The sequence below is a fragment of the Podarcis melisellensis genome, assembly GCF_964234715.1.
Source record: "Podarcis melisellensis genome assembly, chromosome: Z".
NCBI lineage: Eukaryota > Metazoa > Chordata > Lepidosauria > Squamata > Lacertidae > Podarcis > Podarcis melisellensis.
The window spans coordinates 27,960,567-27,988,301 of NC_138547.1; the positions used below are offsets into that span (position 1 = coordinate 27,960,567).

The 27,735-nt window shown below is 43.0% G+C and overlaps 1 protein-coding gene and 1 long non-coding RNA gene across 3 annotated transcripts in view; one reads left to right on the forward strand and one right to left on the reverse strand.

Moving 5' to 3' along the window:
• Positions 1-27,735, reverse strand: part of LOC309362094 — a 255,680-nt gene that overhangs the window by 89,931 nt on the left and 138,014 nt on the right. The gene's annotated exons all lie outside the window — the stretch shown is intronic.
• On the forward strand, positions 8,228-19,328 carry LPAR4 (lysophosphatidic acid receptor 4). 2 transcript variants are annotated; one of them, XM_081897462.1, is made up of 3 exons: positions 8,228-8,589; positions 12,736-12,753; positions 17,878-19,328. In XM_081897462.1, exon 3 carries the CDS (start codon positions 18,018-18,020, stop codon positions 19,062-19,064), a length of 1,047 nt encoding a protein of 348 aa, XP_081753588.1. In that variant the 5' UTR covers positions 8,228-8,589; positions 12,736-12,753; positions 17,878-18,017; the 3' UTR covers positions 19,065-19,328. The 2 variants fall into 2 exon arrangements, with proteins under 2 accessions (XP_081753588.1, XP_081753587.1); XM_081897461.1 differs by lacking the exon at positions 12,736-12,753 and having other exon boundaries at positions 8,229-8,589.

Consider the following 27,735-nt stretch of genomic DNA (forward strand, 5'->3'; position numbering starts at 1 on the left):
TTATCTTTGGTTTGCTTGATCTGCAGCATCACAGAGTACAGCTTGGAACATAGATTGAATGCTAGCTTTGAAGCAAAAATCTTCACTCTCCTTTGCCAGGCTTTTGAATGCACAAGGCTACAAGGTTGTTCTGACCTAAGCCAGGTTCTTACAATCTAAACTTCAGGCGCAGCCCAAGATATTTTGCTGCCTCAGATAAATGACCAGATGGTGCCTTTGCTGGTAGCAAGGAATAGGAGAATTACTGAATGCCAAGATCCAGATTTGGGGGAAGTACTCTTTGGTGAAAGAATCCCAGGAGAGATTTGAAATCACAAATTATGCAGCAAAGTACAGTGGTACCTCAGGTTACAGACGCTTCAGGTTACAGACTCCGCTAACCCAGAAATAGTACCTCAGGTTAAGAACTTCAGGATGAGAACAGAAATTGTGCGGCGGCGGCGCAGTGGCAGCGGGAGGCCCCATTAGCTAAAGTGGTACCTCAGGTTAAGAACAGTTTCATGTTAAGAATGGACCTCCAGAACGAATGGACCTCCAGAAAAAAGTTGGGGAAGCGGGTGGCGCTGTGGGTTAAACCACAGAGCCTAGGACTTGCCAATCAGAAGGTCAGCGGTTCGAATCCCCGCGATCCCCGTGAGCTCCCGTTGCTCAGTCCGTGGTCCCGCCAACCTAGCAGTTCGAAAGCACGTCAAAGCGCAAGTAGATAAATAGGTACCGCTCCGGTGGGAAGGTAAACGGCGTTTCCGTGTGCTGCTCTGGTTTGCCAGAAGCGGCTTAGTCATGCTGGCCACATGACCCGGAAGCTGTACGCCGGCTCCCTCGGCCAATAAAGCGAGATGAGCGCCGCAACCCCAGAGTCAGCCACGACTGGACCTAATGGTCAGAGGTCCCTTTACCTTTACCACTGTAAAGGAAATACAGTGGTACCTCAGGTTAATTACTTGATTAATTCTGGAGGTCCGTTCTTAACCTGGGTTAGCAGAGTCCGTAACCTGAAGCGTCTGTAACCCGAGGTACCACTGTATAGAATGTTAGGCCTTTAAAATATGCCCTTGTGGGTTTCACAACTTCTGTCTTCCCTTAGGATAGAAAGAGACCACATGTATATAATTTATTTAAAAAAATATTCTAAACAATTAAATTCATTAGCAGGATTGATTTAAAACTTGTATTAATATTTTGAACTAAGGGATATTTAAGGATTTATTAAAAATTGGAATTCCAAAGGAGATGCAGGGGGTGGGGAATTATAACATAAGGACCCACAAAAGTGGGGAGGGAAGTCAAAGGAGATATATGTATTGTTTTCTGATTGATGCTTGATTATCATCTTCCAAAGCGACTACTCTATTCCTAACCTAAGAACGGAAAGTGAAATACTGGTGGACAACAAGAGGTTTAAAGATGCTCTCAAGGCACATCTTTTAAAAAATGTAGTATAAGCACTGTAACTGGGAAACAATTGGAGGAAGGCACATTTGGCAAGCCCTCACCGTGATCAACTACCGCCCAGAAACCTATGTCCCCACTGTGGAAGGATTTGTGGATCAAAGAATTGACCTCCACAGTCACTTATAGACTCACTCTTAAAACCGTGTTCATGGAATACAATTTTTTTTTTAAAAAAATAATTTTTATTCATTTTCCAAACAATTTTATACAGTCAACAAATAATTTAACACTCATTCTTCGTTTTTTGACTTCCCTCAGTTTCTTTGTCAATCTTTCGTAAAATTTCTATTTGTTAACGCATTTCTAAACATAATATTGCCTTTTAGAACTCCTTTTCCTCTTACTCTCTTTTTTGCAGTATTTCTTACTATCTCACAGAGTCTCTTCAAAACCAACAAGCGTTGTCTGTACATCACATATGTTTTTCAGATATTCTGTAAATTTCCCCCAGTCCTCGATAAACTTTTGGTCTTTCTGATATCGAATCTTCTCAGTCAGTTTGTCCAATTCTGCGTATTCAGTCAATTTCCTTCTCCATTCTTCCACTGTTGGAATTTCTTCCTGCTTCCATCTTTGGGCCAGAAGTATCCTTGCAGCAGTCACTGCGTATTGAAACAGTTTACAGTCTCTCTTATTAATTTCGTTTCCTACCATTCCTAATAGGAAGGCCTCTGGTTTTTTAACAAACGTATATTTCAACATCTTTTTCAATTCATTGTATATCATTTCCCAGAAGCCTTTCACCCTTTTACACTCCCACCACATATGATAGAAAGTACCTTCTTTTTCTTTACATTTCCAACACTTGTTGCATGTTTTGTACATTTTAGCCAGTTTAACTGGCGTTATATACCATCTGTAAACCATTTTCATTACATTTTCTTTCAATGCAGTACATGCTGTAAATTTTAACCTTTCATTCCATAATTTTATCCAATCATCATACTGTATATTATAACCAAAATCTCTTGCCCAATGTATCATTACTGCTTTTACCTCTTCATCTTTTGTATGCCACTCCAGCAACATTTTATACATTTTAGACAGATTTTTATACTCATTATTCAATACCTCCACTTGAAATTTTGATTCTTTACCTTCATACCCACACATTTTACAATCTTTTTTAAACATTTCATTGATCTGATAGTAATGTAACCAGTCATAAACAGATTCTTTCACCTCTTCATAAGTTTTCATTTTCCATTTCCCCTCTCTTATTACCAATTCTCCATATGTTGTCCACCTCCCCCTCATATTGATTTTTTTCACACTCATCACTTCTAATGGTGAAATCCAATGGGGGAGTCTAGGTTCTAACAAATTTTTATACCTCTCCCACACCGCTATCAGTGATCTTCAGAAGATGTGGTTTTCGAAACCTTTGTGAATTTTTTTCTTCTCATACCATAAGCATGCCAACCAAATCTGTTATCAAATCCTTCTAATTCTAACAGCTCTCCATTCTCTAATTTGATCCATTCCTTTATCTAATTTGATCCCTTCTTTTATCCTTTATCTAATGGGACGCAGGTGGCGCTGTGGGTTAAAGCCTCAGCGCCTAGGACTTGCCGATCGAAAGGTCGGCGGTTCGAATCCCTGCGGCGGGGTGCGCTCCCGCTGCTCGGTCCCAGCGCCTGCCAACCTAGCAGTTCGAAAGCACCTCCGGGTGCAAGTAGATAAATAGGGACCGCTTACCAGCGGGAAGGTAAACGGCGTTTCCGTGTGCGGCTCTGGCTCGCCAGAGCAGCGATGTCACGCTGGCCACGTGACCCGGAAGTGTCTCCGGACAGCGCTGGCCCCTGGCCTCTTAAGTGAGATGGGCGCACAACCCCAGAGTCTGTCAAGACTGGCCCGTACGGGCAGGGGTACCTTTACCTTTTACTTTATCTAACAGAGGCATGATGCTTCATAATATAATTTCAGGTCTGGCAGGGCGAAGCCACCTCTTTCTTTCGCATCTGTTAATAACTTAAACTGAATCCTTGGCTTCCTGCCCTGCCAGATATATCTTGAAATTATTTTTTGCCATTCTTTAAAAATTGATGCCCCCTTAATTATCGGCAGTGATTGGAAAAGGAATAACATATTTGGTAGCACACTCATTTTTATCGTTGATATTCTCCCCCAAAACGACAGTTTCAATCTTCATGGAAGACAATCTTACTCAGCTATAAGTGATCAGCAAAGAAGAAGAAGCCTGTAAAATAAAAAAATGCTATTTTTGCTGCTGCATTATGTGTGAAACAGAATGCCATCTTCTTTTTGTTATCAGTACAACAGCAGTAACCTAAAGGCTAATTCTGCTGATAGTCAGCCAGCCAAGAGCGTGGTGATGTGCATAGCAACCAGTCACAATGGCATTACCCTTGCTGTGGTGTCCTGATTGGCTGTGTAGTTCTGACGGAGTTTTCTCCTGTATGTTTCATTGTTGAATATCTTCCTGCTATGAACAAGGCCTTCAAAAAAGGCAAAAGCCCTGTTTACTTCTTCTCATATTATATACTGTGTTTACTCATTTTCTCATTAAAGTATTATCAGTTTCTCTCCCCGCCCAGACTCTCATCTGTGGTATTCAAGTCAGTCCGCTAAGTCCATTACCTTATTTGGTGGGTTGCACTGCGCCCGGACCCTGGGCCCTGCATGACCCAGCCAAGGGCTGGAGACTGTCCCACTCCCTGCCATTGCCTCCCTGCGCCATTGGCGCTGGGTGGGGCCCCACTCAAGGAGTGGGCCTCGCCAATGATTCAGCACCAACAGGGACGTGTCCACAGGGAATTTAAACTCCAGTGTGGTGGGGAGGCCATCCTCTCATGCCCTTCACCGTATCTCCCACCCACCTCGCCCTCTTTTTCTGCTTTGATGAGTTACGACCTTGCTATGGACTAATCATCAGTCGCCATAGTGCTGGGAATTTTTCCACTTGGCAAATTGGCACCGTCCATTTGGTTTTCATCTACCTCGTAGCAATCGTCACAACTTTTGTGAGGTTAGGCATTGGGTAAGCTTTTGTTTGGATGGAGGGGAGGTTGTAGCCTTCACCTGCCCCTCCTCAGTAAGGGTATCCAGTAAGGGAACCGGGGGTGTGGATTCTTTCCGATGCCTGGATATGGGCTAGGAGCATGCCACTACCCCAACGGGGACCCCTTGGGATGCTCCTATTTGATGGAAGTCTTAGGGCTCCCCCTGTTGGTGGTTTAGCCATAGTTGGACTCCCAGCAGCTGGGTGGGAGTTGAGATATAGTCTGGCTTCACCCAATGCCTAAGCCAAACCACACCTATCTGTAACCAATAAAATGGCCTATTTGAACCCATAAACCAAAAATTTGCTTGTTCATGTGTTTTATTTATCCATTAGGGGACTGCAGGTCATGAGGCCTTGGCACACAACACTTCGTACTGGGCACAGTAACTTAGCAAGAAAAGCTTTCTCGGTGTTTTATCTCCATGCCAGCAAACAGGGGCTATTCTGTATGTTAAAAACAGGGAAGAGTCAGGTGTTGTTGTTTTGTTTTTTTTAAAAAAAGTGACTAGCCTAACAAAGTTAAGATCCAGTGTGGCAAGATGGTTAAAGTATCCTTGTCCTACATGATGTTCTCCATGTTTTGAACTCCAACTCCCATCACTCCTAGCCAGCATGGGAGCTGTAATCCAAAACATCTGGAAGGTACCAGGTTGGGAAAACTGGCTGAATGTCAGACTAAAACTAGATTCAAATCCACCGTGTGTGTGTGTGTGTGTGTGTGTGTGTGTGTGTGTGTGTGTTTATTATCCTCACAACAACCTTGCAGGCTGAAGTGAGGAAGGGAAACATGCATGCCTCCTTGAGTAACCTGCAAGAAAGGTGGGGTAAAATAAATAAGGCAGGAAAGTGTTGCCTTGCAATTTATTCATTCATTAATTTCACTAGGGCAGATCCACATACCTTCCAACATTTCTCCGATGAAACTATGGACGTCCTGTTATTTCCCATTGAAATCAATGGCTCTTCAATTAGTTGCAACTACTTTTTTTACTTTTTTACACTGATTTCAATGAGCAAATAACAGTACTGTCCTAATCATGTAGTATGGTTTACTCCCAGGTAAGTGCAGTTAAGATAGAAGCCTAACTTACTTTGGATCCAATCTGCTATATTTATAAAACACTTTCCTGAAACAAATAATTATGTTTAAGTGTTACCACAATGAAAATCATTACTGTATCATCAGCATCACCATCACAGTAAAAAACACACAAAAAAGCACAATACCAAAAAAACACACAAAAAAACTTTGGTGATATACACAATTAAAACTTAACTGGGGAACTTTCCCGCCCCAGAAAAAAAAACCTAACCCTATTAACGTTATGTTTAAATGCAATTAGATAAACAGTTTGGCAGATCTCTGTGGGGTGGAATATAAATTCCTCATTATAAATTGTTCTGAATTTATGTATGACCGCTTTTAATTTTAAAGATAATCTGTGTTCGTTAATATTGCTGTGTTAGATGTGCATTCTGTAGTTGATCTCCTTTGTAATGTTTTATTTGGAAACCTTTAAGATTGTATTTATGGCTGTTGGCAGATTCCTTCTTAATGTCAAATATGCCAGTCAGTAAAACCTACATGGCTACCAGTCAATCTACACAGGCACAGCAAATAATATGGTGCAGACATTTTAGGACTGTACCACTTCAAAATGCTGATGAGATGTCAGAAGCCTGAATATAAAAAAGTAGTAAGAAAGCCATGGAGGTTTGTCCATTAGAGTGAATGGGATGATGCCCCACCAACCTCACTGTGCCCTCAGCTAGAGCCCACCTGTCTGGCTCTCATATTTGCAACAACCTGAAGGACCTTCACATTCTTTCATTATTCCCTGCAGAGCTCAGCAGGGTGGGAGAATGGGGACAAAGCTAGAATTATTTCCCCTGCTGGATATTGGCTCTGGCTCTCTGGCTCCATCTACTGTCAGTCTCCTTGCTTTCTGACCTACCAGACCCAATAGGCACCAGCCGCTACCGACTCACAGGCAAAAGAAGCAGCAGCTGGAAATGATCTCACCAACATGCCACATTTTAGGTATTTTCAGAACCCACTTGAGGTATGCAACTCCCTTCAAGCAGTCTGGAGTGGTATATCCAATACTTCTGCATAGGTGGATTCAGCCTCCTGGGTGTGAACACAGCAAGTTCACTCAGCCATCTAAAAGGGAAATGGGTCTGGAGAGGTTAAATGTCATGTAGCTCAAATTATCGTCCCTAGCTGTGGCAGTCACAGCAAAGTCACCATTCATAACTTGCCAGAAAACGTACGCCTCCCCATGCTCATGATGCCATGTCAATAGGCTATGTTCTTGAGCCATGTATTCAAAATCTCACCAAACCTCCACTATAAATTGGATAGCTCAGAACTTCTTTGCCTAGGCTATCAATGAATGATTAATACAGTTTATAGAAAACGATGTTCATTTACGGGATTGAGACACAGGGGGCCAGCCAATCTATGTGGGGTTGTGTTTTCCCCTTCTTTCTTTCTTTCTTTTTACAAGCTAATGCTGGTGTTAGATTCAGGAAACTGCTTGAGTCCACTGGATAGGAGCCACTGGGCTGCAGCTAGGCGCTGCATGGCAAGGGCACACAGAGCCTGTAGAAGAGAAACAGAAAGGGCTGTTTGTTTGCTTGTGTGGTGCTCCTGCTTCCCCCCCTCCTGCCCCCACAGTGGAAGGAACTGAGTAATCTTCAGTGGGTTGTTTACATTCTGGGGTGAGGGGTGACAGCTGTAGGGAGAAGAAAAGCGTTCCTTTTCCTATTACAATTTGACCCCATTGGCTAAAATTCACCCCTTCTGGATAATGGAAGTTTCAGTTGATTAAACCACAGATTCAGCTGATTATAGCACACAGCCCTCTTTTTTCATTCATTCTCTGTAGTCTGTGGGTTGACCCATTTGCAAAGGGTTGGGAATGACAAAAGGTGTATAACTGCAGAGTTGCCAGACAGAATGAAGCTTTTCTTTGCCTTTCATAATACTAAAACCTGGTATTATCCAATAAATCTCCTACAGTGGGAAGATTCAGGACAGACAAAATGAAGTATTTTCCTCCCCCCACAGCACATAGTTAAGCTATGTAACTTGCTGTGACAAGATGCAGTGACTTCAGAATATTAGAAGAGCTTTCCTGAATCAGACCAAAGGCCCATCTAGTCCAGCTATCATGTTATCTTGCAGTGGTCAAGAGAAATCCGAAAGCAGGATCTGAGCGCCACAGGACTCTTCCCCACTCGCAATTCCCCACTGGGAATTGAGCGACCATGATTAGTTGCCACTGATAGGCTTAGCCTCCATTAATTTGCCCAAATCCTCTTCTAAACGCTCTTTCATTCTGCTCTTCTGTAAGTTTCCTACAACCCGTTCCTTCCACATTCGAATAATCAAACCCGATGCGACTCTTTTGTTATTCAAGTCTCTAGCAAGGACTCCCCTGCCAGCAGCCCCTCTCTCCGACTGCATCGCCCACCACCCTTTCGCACAGGAAGCGACCCCTCCTCCATTGTCAAAATCGGACCTTTTGAAACTCAGCTCGTCCTTGCCTGGGAAAGCAGAACCCCCCTCCTTTCTCTGACCAAAAAGGCTTTCCGAAAGAGAGAGCTCCCACCCGCTTGCAGCCATTGGCCACCTCATGGGAACCCAAAGGACGGGGCGGAGCCCTGGGCTGCTTAGAATTGCTCGCCATCCAATCAGAAATGCCTTCTATTGGGAGATTGTTCCCCCCCGCCCTCCCCCTGCTTCTCCGCGCGCACGACGCTCACAACTCGGGCTCAGGGATTGGAAGCGGGGCGCAAGAGCCCATCTCCAAAGAGGAGGTTTCGCCGCCCGCCGCCAGCCCTTTAAACAAAGGCTTGGAGGGTTTGCTCAGCGAGCGCCTCTGCCTGCTTCTCTGTTTTTGAAGATAATCTGTGCGTTTCTGGAAGGCGCAAATAGTTTTGTTTTTGGGATCCGGCTCCAAAGTGTCACCGAAACAACATGGAACAGATCTGTGTATTGCAACGCCGGGCGGCAGGAAGCTTCTAACTCGGACCTACAGCCTGGCTGGATCTGGAAGTAGTCCGTGGCGCTGATCACCCCACCTTGGGAAGGTGGTCTTTGCTGTGTAAGTTGACTTTTCCGTTTGTTTCTTTGAATTCATTGTTAATTTCGCCTTTTAAAAAAAGGTGACCAGATTTCTAGTACGTCGCCTAGAGAGGTGAAGAAGCGCCTATAAATAACAAACGAATAAAATTTCTGTTCACCACCACTGTCCTTTTCCTGTGGTTTCAAACATTTCCTAGTGAGGCCTGATCCGGTGTGTGTCACACAGCGTGATCCTAGGCATATCTACTCAGAAGTAAGTTCTGTTGAGTTCAGTGGGGTGTGCAACAAGGTACGGTAAGTGCGGCATCAGACGATCATTTCCAGCCACACCTTTCTGGCGATAAGCCCCTCTGCTCTCGGCGGTACTTACTTCTGAGTAGACATGCCAAGGGTTCTGATCTAAGGCTCCTGAAACCGGTAAGACGACTAATTTATTTCGGCAGGGGTCGTGGGGGGTGTAATCTTTCTGCTTTCATGTGTGAGACTTTTAAGCAACAGTTTTTATAGGAGGCCCACGAATCTTCTCACCTTGATGTAGCAAAACAAAACTGCCTTTCTTCTTTTGAGAGTGCTTTTAGTTCCAAAGTTTCTGCAAATCCGTGTTTGCTTGCAGTAAAAAGATACCACAGTGCACGTTTTCTGATTGTGATCATTGAATGGGGCTTCAGTCATCACACCACACCCCCATAGCCTCCTTCTCTTTAAATTCCATTAAATATTCTTTTTCTGTTTTTTAAAAATGGAGGTTTGGTATTGCCCCCCACACTTGTTGACTGCTTTACATTTCTGCATTTTTAGTGTAAGTTGGCACAAACACATACATTTACATAGTGCTTTGGCCATCTTCTCTGCAGCTAAAATGCTAAATCCTTTTAGAAAAGCACAGATTTTAGTTTTAACTCCATGGGTCAACATTAAACAGTAGTTTGGGGTGTCTACATTTTTACATTTTACATTTCAGCACTCAAAAGACATTCCTGTTATTGTGAAACTTACCTTGTTTTAAATCATATCTTTATTTCTGTGTAAAGTATGATTAAACAGGCAATAGATCTGGACACTTGATTTTTCTTTCATCTGCGTGAGTCCACTTAGGTGCATGATAACAGCTACTATCCAGTGAGTTGTTGTCATTCCAATGGTCAGATAAAATCAGAGTATCATAAAGCACAACTGAAGCAAAAACAAGAAAAATAGAAATGTAATAAATGTTTTGAAATGTAATGCTCCTTTATTCCCTAGTAAGTTGTTTAGGAATGCTTAACTGAGGATCTAGCCAGAGTTCTGCCCATTTCTTCATTCATTTCTGGGATTTGTATATTTCAATGTTTGTATTATCAGTGGATTACAGTATTTTATTGTATTACACTGATAATACGAATATTGATAGATACAAATCTCAGAAATGAATGAATGAATGAATGAATGAATGGCTGGATTGTGAGTAAATGTAGTATATACTAATTGCGTATGAAGCCTGAAACTATAATTTACAGAGCTACAGTTCTCAGCACCCTTAAGAAACTACAGTTCCTGGGATTCTTTGGTGAAAACCATGTGCTTTAAATGTATGGTGTGGGTTCAACCCAAGTGCAAGACTACCTCCATCAGTTCACTGTTAAGCAACGAGGTGCCAAGTATTTTAGCAGCAGGTTATATCCAACTAAGTTCTGCTCAGAACGGACCCATTGAAATTAACTGGCCTAAGCTAGTCAGGTCAACTAATTTCAATTTGTCCACTCTATAACTAACATAGAATACAACCCAGTATCCCAAATCTGTCCTGAGTGCCTGATACAAGTAACAAAGATGGGTCCCATCTTGAACTGCTGTGTAGCCTCAAAGCATCTCATCACATGCACAAAGCCTTGATAGAAACCAAAGGTTCATCAGGCCCAGAAGTCATATGGTCACAGAAGCCAACCAGATGTTGATCAGACACCCACAAGGAGGTCATGATGAGAGCAATAGCTCTCTCCCCACTGTTGACCCACACTACCTGGTATTCGGAAGCATGGATCTTAAAGGCTATATTTAACCATTGTGACTAGTGGTCATTGATAGCCTCATTGCCAGGCTCCCGTTCCCAAAACACAATAGCATGCACACAGGTTTCCATCTGTTTTTGGGTGCTGTTGGGTGATGAATTTGAATTAAGATGGCAGACTGAACCTTTCCAAACAGCACTGATTTTTTGGCTTAGAATTCCTGAGCGACACCAGCTGGTTATCTATAATGCTGTCAAACTACTGAGCATCAGAAGGGTTATTTCTGCTCAAAGTATGTTATGTTTAATATAAATAATTTCTCATTGTATATAAATACAATGGATGGTGGAACTAGAAGGATGGGGAAGTTCAGAGTTCAAAATCTGCTCAGGATATCCTCATGTCTGGGTATTCTTCATTGCTTTTCTCCTTAGTTAGTGAACTGCAGGGAATAAAACAGGAAGCTAACTGGATTGCTCTGGATTGATTTCAGAGCTTGCAGAAATAGCCAAAAATGAGCAAGAAACCCAGATTGATTTCAGAGAATATCTTGGTTTCCTCTTCTACTTCTAAAGCAGACCTCTTTCCTAGGGGAAGGACCATAGTGCAGTGGTAGATCATCTGGTTTGCATGCAGAGGGTCCCAAGTTCAATCCCAGGCATCTCCAGGTAGTTCCTGGTATGTCCCTTGACTGAAGCCTTAGAGAACAGCTGTCACTCTGTCTATATAATACTGAGCTAGATGGACTTGGTATAAGGTAGCTTTCCTGTGTTCCTAGCTTGTAAGTCACTTGGTAAACTCAGTTGCTTGCATTTCAGGTGGAGGAATCAAATGCTTTCTCTCTCCTTTTCCTTTAAGAAAAAGGGGGGTGTATTACCATTGCAATGGTCATATTGTATTGAATTTCTGTGAACATTCAGTTTTGCTAGTGAGTAGTCAAGCAAGGGGAAATGGTGGAAGATGGATAAAGTTACTTGGCTGTTGTAACTGTCTTTAATTCAGAAGGATTTAAGGAGATAGAATTGACTATCTGGATGGTTACCAATTCCAGATTACCTTAATCTTCAACACACAGAATTCATAGGATAGCTGTGAGTGGCATTAATATTAGACTGTTTGCTTTGGAATTGCTGGCCTTAATGAATGGTTTTGAGAACCATGATGCAGCTTGCAATGGGCAGACCAGACATGAATTTTATCTTGTATTCTGGTGCTGCATAGTTATTTTCTCTCCTAGCTATCTGGAAATGAGTGGGTGGGGGTGGGGCGATAGAAGCAAGCTGCATCAGAATTGTGGGAAGAAGAGAGATACTTGTTCCCTGATTACTGCTGCCTCCACTTGCCTCCCTGTAAGTTCCTTGGGGCAGAGGTCTGCTGTTCTTGTGTTCTGTAAAGCACCATGTACATTGATGATATGTGTGTGTGTGTTTTTATATAGTGTGTTTTATATAGTGTGTGTTTCGAAATCATCAGCCATCTGAAGGATTAATGGGGTATCAATGTCAATAATGGATTACATTTTGTTTACCAACTATGATAAATCGTATTTTAAAAATGTACACATTTTCTATGTGCGCAACAATGCAAATGGCATAATTACCTTAGCAAAGAAAAGAATCCTTAGTTTAAAGAAATCCCTTTAAAACATAAGAAAAGCCCTGCTGGATCAGACCAAAGAATCGTCTAGTACTCCAGCATTATGTTCTCACAGGAGTCAGGCAGTTAGAAATAGTATAATACTGCTTTAAATGTATAGTGCAGATGTGACCTCTGACTCCCCTTCTGGTGTCACTCAACTACTTGAGTTTGGTATTTGAAGGAGTGATTGGACATTTGGAAATCTCGTGTTTGTGTCTCTGTCCTATCTGAAACTAGGGGTGGGAGATGTGGGCTAGGAGAGTTATGTTTGATTTGGTAGGTCACAAACTCTGCTTACCAAATTTGCAAATTTTCCTTGGCAAAAGTTTTCCAGCCACTCATTGGAACAACAAGGAAATAAAAAACAAGTGCAGGTAAGTCCTTAACAAAAGTAGTACAAATGGAATAACGGGCCTTTTTTCATCAGTGTAAGAGAGTCCAGATGAGAGTTGTGTGTGGCAAATCTAAGGATGATTTGTCAGCAAGTCCTTTGAGAACCAGCTTTTCAGTGTAATATTTATTTCCTTTCGAATGCACAGCCTGCAGAAACCAAAAAGGTAAGAGCGGTAGGGCAGCTGGGGTTTGTTTTATATAACTAATGCACATATTTATTCAACTGGACATATGCAAATTTATGTTTTTAGTCTGCGTAAATGCAAGTACTCATAAAGCTGAGCCCAAATTTAGATGCATAACCAGCAAGATTGGGAATCTCCCCCCCCCTTTTAAATGAAGCTGTTAAAAAGAAAGAAATAGGCTTATGCATAAAAAGGTTTCTTTTTCTTTTATTAAAAATTGCAAGTTCCTGCATTGATCCATTGGGTGAATATACATGCACACAAAAGCAACAGTACTTTTAAATTGATTGACTGAAAGGTCACAAGGAAATGAGTGAGCATCTTGAGATCATCAGAACACAAGTTTGATTAATCTGAAAAAATGTGATTATTTTTTTTAATCCTAATAAGCTATATTCCTCACTGTTGCAGTGTTGCTTTTTGGATTTTTGGAGAAATAAAGGCTCCATATGCAGCATGTATTATAACACAGTTACATTAAATGGTAGGTTCAAAGAACTGCAGTTTTTTAAGGGTGAAGAAAGTGGTTAGAGGAGACCCCTATTCCCACCACAGAGCTAAAGTTTCCAGAGTAGTTTTACCACCCCCCTAAAAAAATGCTTATGGGTACTCTCATTTTCCTACTCATATTGAAATAATGCCCCTCAATGAGGCCAAACTTAGATTCACAAAATGTTTAGGGGTATGCGTCCCCCTGTGTCCCCCCAGAAAAAAGCATTGAGTTTAACAGTCAATCCCTCTTCCCAGGGAACTTTGTGAATTGCAACTCTTTGAGGTGAAGACAGATCTCCTAACAACTCTCAGCACCCTTAAGAAGTATAGGTCCCAGGATTTGGTGTGGTGTGGAGGAGCCACAGGTGTTCTAAAGGTATATCAAGGTAAAGGTAAAGGGACCCCGACCATTAGGTCCAGTCGTGACCGACTCTGGGGTTGCGGCGCTCATCTCCCTTTACTGGCCGAGGCAGCCGCGTACAGCTTCCGGGTCATGTGGCCAGCAGGACTAAGCCGCTTCTGGCAAACCAGAGCAGCACGCGGAAACACCGTTTACCTTCCCGCCAGAGCAGTACCTATTTATCTACTTGCACTGTTTGGGGTGCTTTCGAACTGCTAGGTTGGCAGGAGCAGGGACTGAGCAACGGGAGCTCACCCCGTCGTGAAGATTCGAACCGCCGACCTTCTGATTGGCAAGTCCTAGGCTCGCTCTGGTTTAACCCACAGTGCATCCTGTGTCCCTTAAAGGGATATAATAGTGCTTTAAATGTAAACAGCAGATGGGACCACGGTCAACAATGGGGGTTCTTATGATAGTAGGGAACTTGGGTTATATTGAGAGATACATTGAAAGATAGCTTAGTTGATAGAGCACGAGACTCTTAATCTCAGGGTTGTGGGTCCAAGCCCCACGTTGGGTGAAAGATTCCTGCATTGTAGGGAGGGACTAGATGATCCCTGTGGTTCCTTCCAATTGTGTGATCCTCTGAATTATCTGATCACTCAGCTTATCGGCTAAGATGATTCCCTGAGGTCACCCAGTAAGCTTCATGGCTGGCTTGAGCTTGAACCCAGGTCTTTCTAGGTCTTCTCCAATACTGTAATACTATACCATATTGCTGTTAATATCATTATTCCTGTATAGAGCTATCACCCCTCCACTGACATGAACAATGAATATTTTACAGGTCTATGGAGCTCAACGCTTATAACACCTGACAATTGGCCATTCTGACAAGGGCTGATGGGAGTTGTAGTCCAAAACATCTGATAGCCAAAGGTTGGAGGATGCAGATCAGGCATAGGCAAACTCGGCCCTCCAGATGTTTTGGGACTACAACTCCCAGCATCCCTGACCACTAGTCCTGTTAGCTTGGGATGGTGGGAGTTGTAGTTCCAAAACATCTGGAGAGCCGGGTTTGCCTATGCCTGATGCAGATGTACAGTGTGCATGTCATACATACCATTACAGTAATGTGCACTCTGTACGGTTGGCTGGTGTTCTTGATGCAGCGATGGGAAACCTGTGTCTCACCAACATTTCTGACCATTGGGGCCGCTGGAACTTTACGAAGGGTAAACAATGAGGCCGAAGTGAGGAGCAGCTTCATAGTTTACAACCCGTACTCATGCAGTGTGATGCTGCATATTTTTACACAGAGGTATGCCCCTCTGTGTAAATACAGGAATGGGACACGGGTGGCGCTGTGGGTTAAACCACAGAGCCTAGGGCTTGCCGATCAGAAGGTCGGCGGTTCGAATCTCCGCGACAAGGTGAGCTCCCGTTGCTCAGTCCCTGCTCCTGCCAACCTAGCAGTTCAAAAGCATGTCAAAGTGCAAGTAGATAAATAGGTACTGCTCCGGTGGGAAGGTAAACGGCATTTCCGTGTGCTGCTCTGGTTCGCCAGAAGAGGCTTAGTCATGCTGGCCACATGACCCAGAAGCTGTACGCCGGCTCCCTCAACCAATAAAGCGAGATGAGCGCCGCAGCCCCAGAGTTGGCCACGACTGGACCTAATGGTCAGGGGTTCCTTTACCTTATGTCCCTCTGAGTCCATTGGATTGTATCCAACTCTAGCCCTATTTAGAGTAAATCCATTGAAATTAAGGGGCATGGCTAATTGAAGTCTGGGTAGGACTTAGTTAAGATTTCCTTCCAAATCAGCATGTTTAAGATTGTAGCAATCTTAAGCAAACTGATTAGGAAATAAATTCCATTGGATTTAGTGGGACGTTCTTCTGAGTAAACACATAGAGGACCAAACTGCATGCTGTTATTCTATCAGATTTAGCTTGTTCTTGAATTTTAAAGAGGGGGAAGGACATAAGTGCAAGATAAGTACAGTGGTACCTTGGTTTTCAGACGTCTCAAAAGTTGAATGTTTCAGCTTTCAAATGCCGAAAACCTGGAAGTAACTGCTTTGGTTTATGAATGCTTTTTGGAAGCTGAACATGCCACATGGCTTCTGTATTGAGTTTTCCAGACATAAATGCTTCCGGAAATGCCTGCTTCAGTTTTCAAATGTTTTGGAAGTCGAACGGTCTTCCAGAACGGATTGCCTTCAAAAACCAAGGTTTCACTGTATTTGTTATTTCCTGGCTCCACATATAAGTTTAATACAGATTGTACCTTGAAGACTTGTTGGATCTGAATTACAGAAGCAAAATAAGCTATTGGGCAGAGTGTCAGAGAACACTGCAAGTGTGTGCCTTTCCTTTTATATGCCTCCTACTTCAGAACTGAAGCAAAACTATTTGAATTTTCCCAGAGAACTGTTTAAATTGCCTAAGATTTGCTGTTTCTGAAGCCATACAAAAAGAGGAGGAATTTGTCATTTGATGTGGTTCCAGGCTCCTGACTAATGGTTCCTTTTGTCAAAAGCATCCTGGGTCAGATGTTAGATCATGTATTACAACAGGACACACGCCGCTGGAATGTCTGCTGTTTCTCCCACTGCAGATGTTTGCATCCTGTAGCCATTCTGCAGGGGCCCCAAACCCCCCTTCTGCCAGTGATGGCTATTGCATGCTTTATCTGCATGTGACTTACCTGCCCACCCCAGGGACAAAGATCAAGCTCTGCATCCTTGGATACTTTCGTTTGCCAAAACTGAAGTTTCCATGAGTCCCCTGCTTTCTTTAAGCTGACTCTTTTCAGCGTAATATTCCCAGCACTGTCAGACAGTGTCAGACAGCACGACATGGAGATGACTTTGAGGTTTAACCTGCAAAACATGCTCTTTCCGGCTCGCTGTGGTCCTTCCCCAAATAGAACCAAGTACTATGTCAGACACCAAATATAATAGAACCTAGAAATGTTCTTTGAAATGACAACTGCTTTAGAAGGCAAAGAACACACAGGTGAAACAGGAAATAACTGGATTTTTTTTAAAAAATGCACACATGCTATACAGCACAAGGGCCATATTCCCTTCAGGGTAACTTCCCAGGAGTCAGCAGTGGGCAAGGCCAGAGGGAAAAGTGATTTTGGAGCTACAAATGCAAATTTCATCTTTCTACAATAGGCTAACTCACATTCCCCTCTCCATCCTCTATGCAGGCAAGCAAGAGGGATTATCAGAGTTCAAGGATACATTCCAGCCAAGAGCATGTGAAAAACAACATTGAAGGACTGGGTGATTAGGAGTGGTTTGTTGAGGTGATGTGGTTGGAAGACTTCTGAGGGCCAGAGAAAGAGACCAGAAATGTTGATTAGGTTCCCTGCCCAAGGTTCCCTCCTCCTGGAATACAGCATCATTCCTCACACTGTTGTTCTCCAGATATCACTGGACCACAACACCTGTTGGCCCCAGCCAGCGTGTATGCTTGAATCCAACTCATACACAGAGAAAACCCATTGAAATCAGTAGACACGACTAATGTAAGTCCATAGATTTCAGCGGGTCTATTCTGAGTATGATTTAGTTGGATTCGGTCCAGAGAGTCTGGCCCCCATCCGCACAATATCATACCGCTTTAATCAACCATGTCTTCTTCCTCAAAAAGAATCCTGGGAGGTGTTGTTTGCTAAGGGTGCTGTGAGTTGTGACCCCCTGACCATTAGGTCCAGTCGTGACCAACTCTGGGGTTGTGGTCATCTCGCTTTATTAGTAGAGGGAGCTGGTGTACAGCTTCTGGGTCATGTGGCCAGCATGACTAAGCCGCTTCTGGTGAACCAGAACAGCACACGGAAACGCCGTTTACCTTCCCACCGGAGCGGTACCTATTTATCTACTTGCACTTTGACGTGCTTTTGAACTGCTAGGTGGGCAGGAGCTAAGGGACCGAGCAACGGGCGCTCACCCCATCGCAGGGATTCGAACCGCCGACCTTCAGTTCGGCAAGCCCTAGGCTCTGTGGTTTAACCCACAGCGCCACCCGTGTCCCATCTGTGAGTTGTGAGGAGACCTCTATTCCCCCCACAGAATCAGATCCCAGAGTGGTTTAACAGTCAATCCCTCTTACCAGGGAACTCTTTGAGGAGGAGGAGAGTCTCCTTAGCACCTGTAACTAACTTCCCATGATTATTTGGGGGATGTTTTATATGAATTGGAAGGTACTTAGACTAAGTATTTGAAAACTGATTGCTTTTTCCTTTCTGGTTTTCCCCAGGAGAATGGCACCCATCACATGTGTGTGGCAACAAGCATTCAATCAATATCACTGGAATATGCTCCTTAAGGTGAGCAGGGCTTCCTGACTTTCATTGCATGGATTCCACTTAATTTGGCTTTGCAAAGTGCAGAGCTGTAATGGGGAATCACAGCAACAACCACACATGCATGACGGACGATTCCTTCAAGTACAACCTCTATGGAGCTGTCTACAGCATGGTGTTCATCCTTGGCTTGATCACCAACTGTGCTTCCTTGTTCGTATTCTGCTGCCGCATCAATATGCGATCTGAGACCACCATTTTCATGACCAACCTGGTGGTCTCCGACTTACTCTTCGTCTTCACTCTTCCATTCAAGATCTTCTACAACTTCAACAGGCACTGGCCCTTTGGAGACCTTTTGTGCAGGATCTCAGGGACAGCCTTCCTGACCAACATCTACGGGAGTATGCTGTTCCTAACATGCATCAGTGTTGACCGCTTCCTCGCCATTGTATACCCGTTCCGATCTCGCACCATTAGGACAAGGAAGAATACAGCGATCGTGTGCATGGGTGTGTGGATTCTCGTCCTAAGCGGAGGGATCTCAGCATCCTTGTTCTCCACCACCAACACTTACAACACTAGTACAACGTGCTTTGAAGGCTTTTCCAAAAGCATATGGAAGACCTACTTGTCCAAAATTACAATATTTATTGAAGTGGTTGGCTTTCTTATTCCCTTGCTGCTCAACCTCATTTGTTCATCACTGGTCCTGAGGACCCTCCGGAAACCTGCCACGCTTTCCCAGATTGGCACCAACAAAGAGAAAGTGCTGAAGATGATTGTTGTACATTTGGCCATCTTCCTGGTGTGTTTTGTGCCTTACAACTCCATCCTTTTCTTGTATGCCCTCGTGCGTTCTCAAGCCATAGCAAATTGTTTCTTGGAGAGATTTGCGAGGACATTCTATCCAATCACGCTGTGCATCGCCACTCTGAACTGCTGCTTTGACCCTTTCATCTACTACTTCACATCAGAGTCTTTCCAGAAATCTTTCTACATAACCCCCCACCTCAAAACTGACTCTCTTTTCAAAACTGAAACTCCCTTAACAAAGATTGCGCTACCGGTGATGCAGGATGAGATGAGCGACCAAGCTATTACAAAGGGGGGAGAGCTGACATCAGAATCAAATTTCTGAGTCTGAGATTTTTGCACTGACAGGAGGCTGAGAATTGGACTTCAGAGGAAACTCTACATAACTCACTGTCTGGGTGAAGGGAATGGGGATGAGAGATGAGAACCACAGGGAAGCGTTTTATATATGTGTGTATACGTATGTACGCTGCCTGCTGGGTGCTCATTCTGCCTTCGGAAACCTTCTCATCATATCTTAACTCAAATAACACTGTCCTTTTGTATGACTTGCTTTTGAAGCTATGAAATAATAAAATATTTCACTTTGCGTTGGGGTTGTTCTTTTTAAAAACTACAGCCGATTATTTCTTGTTATTTCCAAAATTTGGCATTCTAGTAAGTTATTTTTCTATGTATTTCTTGCCTTCCAGTGAGTCTTGCTTTGAATCTACACTAATTTTGGCAATTAGTGTAGTGTAGCTCTGAAGCATCCTCTGGTGGCATCAAAGGGCAGCGTGAAATATGTGGAGGAAGGTGTTCTTTCAGATTCTCCCAACAGTGCCAGTTGGTTGGAGGAACTGGTCATTATTCAGCTTCGGAATGGTTTAGGAAAGGACCCAAATAGGTTTCTTGGTGGTTTGCAAGTATTAAACACAAGTACACAAGCATTAAAACTAAAGGTACACCTGTATATTATTACCTCCACATTAATTAATTTGCTACCATCCTGCCCTTTTTTCAGTCTGGAGCACAATTTCATGAAGAGAAATTATAAAATACTACCATATACCAGTAAAAGACATAATTAAACCAGATAATCAAATAGCATACCATAAGAAGTAACAACAGTATCTGCTACTCAAAAAATAATTATAGCAGGGTAAGTGAGCTCATTGTGCATTTGAATTGGGGTCTTCTTGCACTGCAGGTGCAAGAATATACAGATATCCCCAGGATGGGCATGTCCCAACAGCAATTCTTGCTTCTGCTCACATTACTCAAATTCTTACAATTATCTCTTTGTTTGTTTTACTCAAACCTGAACATTTCACATTCAACCTACAGAGGTTAAATCTGAGGGTGCTTGGGAGGAATGTGAGAACATATTCCTGTGATTTTTGAAGCCTTACCCCTCTCACTCTCTCTGACTGAGTTTGGTTGGGGACATACTGATCATAAAGTTTTAAATCCCAAAAGTAAATTATTGTGAAATAATTTTGCAATTTAATATACTTTTCTATTTTTCTAGAAAAAGAGGTGCCGGAACTCACCATGAACACCTACCTCGTTCTCTTAGAATGGCAATGGCACTCACCTGAGAGGTGCCGGTGCCAAGGTCTGAGTTCCAGCTGGAAAAAAAGCCCTGAATAACAGTACTAAATTTTGGGTGAATTGTGCCTAGTTTCTTCTTTTCTAAGGTGGTAAGGTCAAAGGGAAGGGGCTAGACAAAGAATGATCCAAGAAGTCCTCAATGGCAGAATAGGCAGAATAGGCAGGTGATAACAAGTGGTATGTTACCACGGGCTAGTTTACAAGAGGAAAGGCCCAAGAAGATTCTTTGCACGGAGTTAGGTCAAGGACCCATTTGTCTTTGGTGCTGCCCCTTCTAGAAAGCCAATGCTTCTCCAGAGCCCAGGCTGAGAACTGACTCAGCCCTGCTCCATAGAGCAGTGGGGGTGGGGAACCTGTGGCTTTCCAAATATTCTTGGACTTCAGCTGCTATGCTACCTCGCAAATCAGCTGTTAGGCGGGGAGGCTGAGCAGCCTAAAGAAAGCTCCGCTGCGCCTCAGGTCTCTTCAGGGCTTCCTCTACCCTTTCTGATGTCCTCTTTGGGCTCCAGGGAGGGCCTCCTTGTGAGCCCCAAGGACTCTCCAGCTCTCTTGACATTTCTGGATTTGAAATGAATTATTTAATTATCTCCCAGCACCACACATATACACAGTCAAAACTGAGTCAACTGTGCCTAAGTGGGGGAGGGATTCCTGGAGCAGATCTCTGCCTGGGACAACGGAGAACCAAAAATAAAAATTTTAACTGGAGGTATCTGAGACTGTCTTTGGGAGAATTTGTACATGGAAAACATGTGTTCTCATCACTGAGCCATGCCTATCACCTCAAAGGCAGGGAGCTGGGACTCTGGGTGCACATATGATACCTGTTGTCATTACAGGCTTTGAAGTTACAAAGGAATCCTTGCCGGGAGCAAAGAGCTCTGTGTTCACACCGAAGTGTACTACCCTGCCTTGCCAGCACAGCTGGTTTAGTAAGCAGTATAATAATGCCGTTGTTGTTAAATGTTGTGTTTACTTCGTTGCAAACCAACCTGAAAATTATTATAGGGCAGCATGGTAATACTTTTAATTAAAATATGTAAATGAACAACATATAAAGCATACTACCACAGAATTTTATGTTATTTTAAATAGCATGCATTTTATTTTATCCATACCACTGTTTGCCCAGCTGCTTTTCCCTGGGAAAAAGAGACCCTTTCCCACAGCTGGAAAAGCTCTGCATGTTATGTGAATGTGTTCATATGATGATGCATCTTTAGCCATGCTTATGCTTTAAAGAGAAAGAGATGGTTGGACAGTGTTTTCGAAGCTACCAGCATGAGTTTGACCAAACTGCGGGAGGCAGTGGAAGACAGAAGTGCCTGGCGTGCTCTGGTCCTTGGGGTCACGAAGAGTTGGACACGACTAAACAACAACAACAACGCTTTAAATAGGTTCTAAGTCACTTGGAGAGCTTTTGTGTCACAAGTGAGGGACAAGTTCATTCATTAATAATGACCATAGTAGCAGTAGTAAGGCAACTTCCCCCATCCCATCCAGCTGATTGGAATTGTAACCTAAAACAGCTGAAGGGTGTCAGGTTGGAGGACGACAAAACCCTACTGGCTCTCAGGCTACATTTGCACCATACATTTAAAGCATTCTTGTGGCACTTTAAACAATCATGGCTTCCCGCAAAAGGATTCTGGGAGTTCCTAGCAACTCTCAGCACCCTTAACAAACTACAGCTCCCAGAATTCTTTGGGGGGAGCCATGCCTGTTTAAAGCAGTATTGTAGCGCTTTAAATGTATGCTGTGAATGTCACCTCAGCAATTTTAAACTCTCATTCCTAGAACTGAACAAGTTCAGCAGCCTGGAAGCAGGAGTCAATTGCTCCCATTCTCAATTGCCTTGAAAGTGTTTGGCAGCAGTGAAGCCTATAGATTTACTGTAGGGAGGAAAAGTTTGAGTATTATCCCTGGTGGTTTTATCACAGGCAAAACCTAAATGGAAACTGCAGTTCAACCCTGAATGAGAGGAAACAAAAAGACTTGAGGGTTTCACCCAGCTAAGTCCTCCTCAGGGTAGACCAATTTAAATCAGTGGGTCTACTTAATTGCAGTGGGTCTGCTCTGAGTAGGGCTTGGTTGGATGCATCCCTGATGCCACCACTCTCTGTGTATAAATCCCACTGTTAAATAGCCTTTCCACACACACCCCTCTCTTCTTTTCATGCATATGTGATTCTTGAGTTACATGCCAAAGCTTGAGCTCTGCTGGTGCCAAAACCCTGTTCTGAGTTAATGAAAGTAGCAAAGCTGCTCTAAATGTACAGAAAAAGCAGAGCGCCTAGTAGGCCAAAGTTGAAAGTAAAGAAGAGGGAGGGAGGGAGGGGTGTCTGCATTGCACATGATTCCAGAGAGTTTCATGTTCTCCTAGCAGACACCTTGACAGGTTTGGGGGGTGTTTTTTGTGTGTGTTTTTTAAAGGGGTGTGTTTCTTTCATGTCCTTGGAACAAACCACAGTCTAGTCTTCTTAATGGAAAGTTGAAAGTAAGGAAGGAAAATTGGTTTGCAACTGGATCGTCTCCAGGATGCTCATACATAAGCTGTCTCTAACCTGAGCATAATGCTTCCTCTTTCTCCCTCTCTCTCTTTTGGAGGGCAACTCACTGCCAAAGCTTACAACCTTTCTGTTTGCAGTTTGGCAAGCCAAGAGCTGTGGTCAGTTTTCTCACGTAAAATGCAAGGCTGTCATTGTTTGCCAAAAGCTGTAAACCTAGATGGTGGGGGTTTTTTTGTTTTTGTTTTTTTAAAAAAGGTAATTTAACACCTTTGCTCTATAGATTTATCTAGAGATCATTTGCTAAGATGGAGATTTACAAATGGCAAGACTGTGTGTGTGTGTGTGTGTGTGTGTGTGTGTGTATTGAGAGGAATGCATATGTATGTTTGCTCTGTGTGTGTTTGTGTGTGTACAAATAACCAATTATGCATTCATAGCAAGAGGGGAAAAGCTTAGGAAAATGGATTCACAGTTTGGGCAGCTTACAGGAAACTGGGTCCCCCCACTTTCTCTAACAAAGAACTATTGTTAGCAAAATGGGCAAAAACAGAAACATTAGTTTAAGTGCACAAGTGCACAGTGAGAGTGATGTGTTTATATAGTTCTGCAGTAACTGCTGAGAAGAGAAAATTGAGAGAAAACGCTCAGGGAGTTTCGGAACATTTTGTTTGCTTTATACTTTTATTCATTAAGGTTTTACATAATTTTATTCAGATTTGCATAAATTCATTTTATTGCATCCCATTTCACTTTAATATTTGCTAAAATAGGAACTTTCCTCCCCCCCCTTTTTATAGGGACATGTCTGCCAAGAAAATTGACATCTTAAATTTAAGATGTTTCTGAGATAACTATTGATGTCACCCTGTGTAGCTTTCACACTGTTACAAGCTTTTATTTTATGATGGTCTGATGACTAGATACAAGTTAATGAATCTGATTCTGGGTAGCTGAATCCTGAAAGAGGCAGGACATCAATAAAAAACAAGTTCTCATGTGGTCTCCTTGGTTGACCCGAATCTGCCCAGTTTGACTCAGGAGCTGATATTTAGCTGGATCCAGAACACACACACCAGACTATTGTCTATCCAAAATGGAACCATTTGTGCACAAAGGAGGTATATCAGCAAACTCAGGGAAATATCAAGGTTCACAGGGGTACAACTGTGCAGTGGGAAGCCTGGCAAGCCAATGCCCTGCTTTGAGGGGTACATTAACAACGCCCTGCAATCCTACCACCACTTTGCAAGACTTGCAAAAGCGGTGTGGGGTTGGCAGGATGCATGTCTGCTGTGTCCTCTCAGCACCCTCCAGCTGGAGGGTAGCTGAGAAGGACACAACAACTCATGGCACCCTGCCAGCTCTGCAGGATTGGAAGGGCATTGTGAGGAATGCACCTACCCCCCCCCCCAAAAAAAATAGCCTCTGGGGCACCACCACCCCTGCCCCCCCCACACTATACCTCTGGCTGGAGGGGAATGACAAACTGAGAAGGTGGGGGTGGGAGGGATGAAGTTCAATGAATAATTCTGAAAAAGGACATGTCTGGCTGGAACCCTGAACAGGAGCACTCCATGCTGCAACATTTTGTTGCAGGTCATACCCATGGAATTTGGTGGCTAAGCAAGACCAGATTTGTGTTTTGCTGAAGGATATGAAAGGTGGTATGTAGTGATGGAGGAAGCCACCACTCTCGTAATATACAAACTGGGTCTTAGTGATGTATGGCATTTAGCTGTTACTCAGAAGTTACATATATGTATATTATAGGATTGGAACAGAATCTCCAGACAAAGAACTGTGTCAATATGAATTGAAAGCTTCGTTTTAAATTGAATCAAAAGGAGGATGTTAGTAAGAATGGCTGGCCCTGAACTTGTTCTGTTGATAGTTTCCAAAACAGCAGCATAAACAACGCAAGCAAGACACACCACACACAAGCAAACCCCCCCCCCCATTTGCATGAGTAGCATTTCCTGGAAAGCAAGGGTGCAATTTCTTTCTTGTTCCATTTTCTGAAAACACTTCATTAACATCACACCAGAGGTCTCCAGGATCACATAACTCTTTCCTTTGAAGTTGTTCGTATGCAGTAGACCACTTCTGACAGTCTGAGGCATCATAAGACCACAGCAGTCAGATGACTGTTTTGATATTCACCCTGGTCAGGAGGCTGAGAACATGTTCCACACCACCCGGGTCTCCGTTCACTCTCAGTTTGCTTGTTGACAGGGGCAGGAAGACAGAATTTCTTCTGAGCGAGCCTGATTTCAAAGGTACATAGGTAAGGCAAAGTGGTTTAGTCATGCTGGCCACATGGCCCAGAAAGCTGTCTGTGGACAAGCACCGGCTCCCTCAACCTGAAAGCAAGATGAGCACCACACCCCTTGGGCAGCTGCTCTTTGGGGTTCCAGGGAAGGGTATTTCCCAGCCATTCGTGGAGATGACAGGGATCAATCCTGATACATCTTTATATATTCTGAGTAGTATGTCAGGAGCTAAATACCAATGTCTTTAGAGTGGATTTCTTGAGGCAGGTGCTGCACACTGATGTCAGATGCTGGCCCACAATTTGGTAAAGGGGATGAATTAGGCATCCTTAGCTGTGCAGTTCATGGGTAGGCAAACTAAGGCCCGGGGGCTGGATCAAGCCCAATCACCTTCTCAATCTGGCCCGCGGACAGTTCAGGAATCAGTGTGTTTTTACATGAGTAGAATGTGCCCCTTTATTTAAGATACATCTCTGGGTTATTTGTGGGGCCTGCCTGGTGTTTTTACATGAGTAGCATGTGTGCTTTTATTTAAAATGCACCTCTGGGTTATTTGTGGGGCATAGGAATTCATCCCCCCCAATATAGTCTGGCCCCCCCACCAGGTCTGAAGGACAGTGGCCCCCTGCTGAAAAAGTTTGCTGACCCCTGAGTTAGTTGATATAGTTAGGGATTCTGAAGTCACCTGACACAGGGTGGGAAATGTGCCTGGATGGAGGACAGAGCGTATGTGAAAGCTAGCCTACTATTCAGTGGTAAAATTAGCATCATTTCCATCAAATAAGGGAGGCCTACAATTTAGACAAGAAAATTGGCTTCCAGGTGGAAAAATCAAAATTGGAAACAGAACTGTTAGATCCCAAAACTAAGATACTATCAAGAATGTATAACTTGCTGTTGAAATGGAATACTCAGGATGAAACGGTGAAATTTGCTATGATAAAATGGGCACAAGATGTTGGACATAACATTATGTTGGCTGACTGGGAACAGTTATGGACCACAGGTATGAAATTTACGGCATGTAATGCCTTAAAAGAGAATATTATGAAAATGATATACAGGTGGTACATGACACCAGTCAAGGTAGCAAAAATTTACCATTTGCCCGATAATAAATGTTGGAAATGTAAAGAAAATGAAGGTACATTCTTTCACCTTTGGTGGACATGCCCAAGGATTAAGGCTTTCTGGGAGATGATATATAATGAAATGAAAAGGGTATTGAAATATACCTTCCTGAAGAAACCAGAGGCCTTTCTCCTGGGCATGGTCGGCCAATTGGTGTTAAAGAAGGATAGAACTTTTTTTATGTATGCCACAACAGCAGCAAGAATACTCATCGCAAAGTATTGGAAGACACAAGATCTACCCACCCTGGAAGAATGGCAGATGAAAGTTATGGACTATATGGAACTGGCGGAAATGACTGGCAGAATCCGAGACCAGGGAGAAGAGTTGGTGGAAGAAGATTGGAAGAAATTTAAAGACTACTTAGATAAATACTGCAAAATTAAGAAAAGTTAGAATTATGTCGGAATGAAGTTAAGTGGTTTTGGCAGTAATGTTATAAAGGAGTATGTAAAAATGGATTGTTATTAGGTGAGAAGGTAAAGTTATAATACATTAAGGTAAAGGATTAAGATAAAAACAAGGAGGGAAAGGATTTGCTGAATTAACTAATTGAACTGGAATACAAAAAAGGGAGGTGTGAGGAGGTCAGGGAAACAAGCAAATGAAAGATAAGACATGAAAAGATTGATTTGTTTTTAACTGTGATCTATTTTTTGTATTTTTTTCTTTCCCCCTTTTTTCTTTTTTCCTCTTTCCTACTTTGTAACCTTTTTTTCTGTAACCCTTTTTGAAACTTTAATAAATATTTTTTTTAAAAAAATAAAATTAGCATTATTTCCCTGCTAACATTTGCTTCTGGCCCCACCAACCCCTGGCATGTGGCCCCTAGAAGCTTGCCCAGATGGACATTAGGTCCATAGGCCCCCATATAAGGTCACTTACCCCTGTATCAAAGGGAAGTTATTAATTTTAAAGTTTACATTTATCCCCTTCAAAGCCCTGTTTACTTCAAACAGTACCTGCAGAAGCAAATATCAGTCAGGGAGGTGGTGCTTTTCAGCAGTAAAACAGCACGGGACTACTATCCAGACCCAGAGAACATTCTAGATTAGGGCACTGTGAATGCTTCTCCTCCAAAATAACATACCCTTCCTTGAAAAAAGTGGATTAACAAAAGTCACATGTAACTCGATTTGATCTTGGTTTGCCTTTGTTCATGTGAAAGTCACAGCAGATCACCCTGTTGCAAAACTGAGAGTTTCATCACAGCAACACATACTTTTTATTCCTGGCTGAGATAAAGCAGAAAATGCAGCTGTAATACACTATGAAATCCATTCTGAGCATGAGCTAGCCAGTGCTTTAATTGATTAGGACTTGGAGCTGAAGAGAGAATGTATTTACCTCCCCATCCTTTTTTAAAAAAGTATATTTTACAGGGAAAATATGAGCAAGAGTCTGCTGTGCTGTGAGGACCATTTTACCACTTCAAAAGATATGCAAATCCCATTTGGCAGGCAAATATCTCCAACACCAGACAGTTGCTTTG

What these genes read in the sequence shown, in the direction of transcription:
- LPAR4 (XM_081897462.1), top strand. Translation starts at nt 18,018, where the DNA reads ATGGGGAATCACAGCAACAACCACACATGCATGACGGACGATTCCTTC.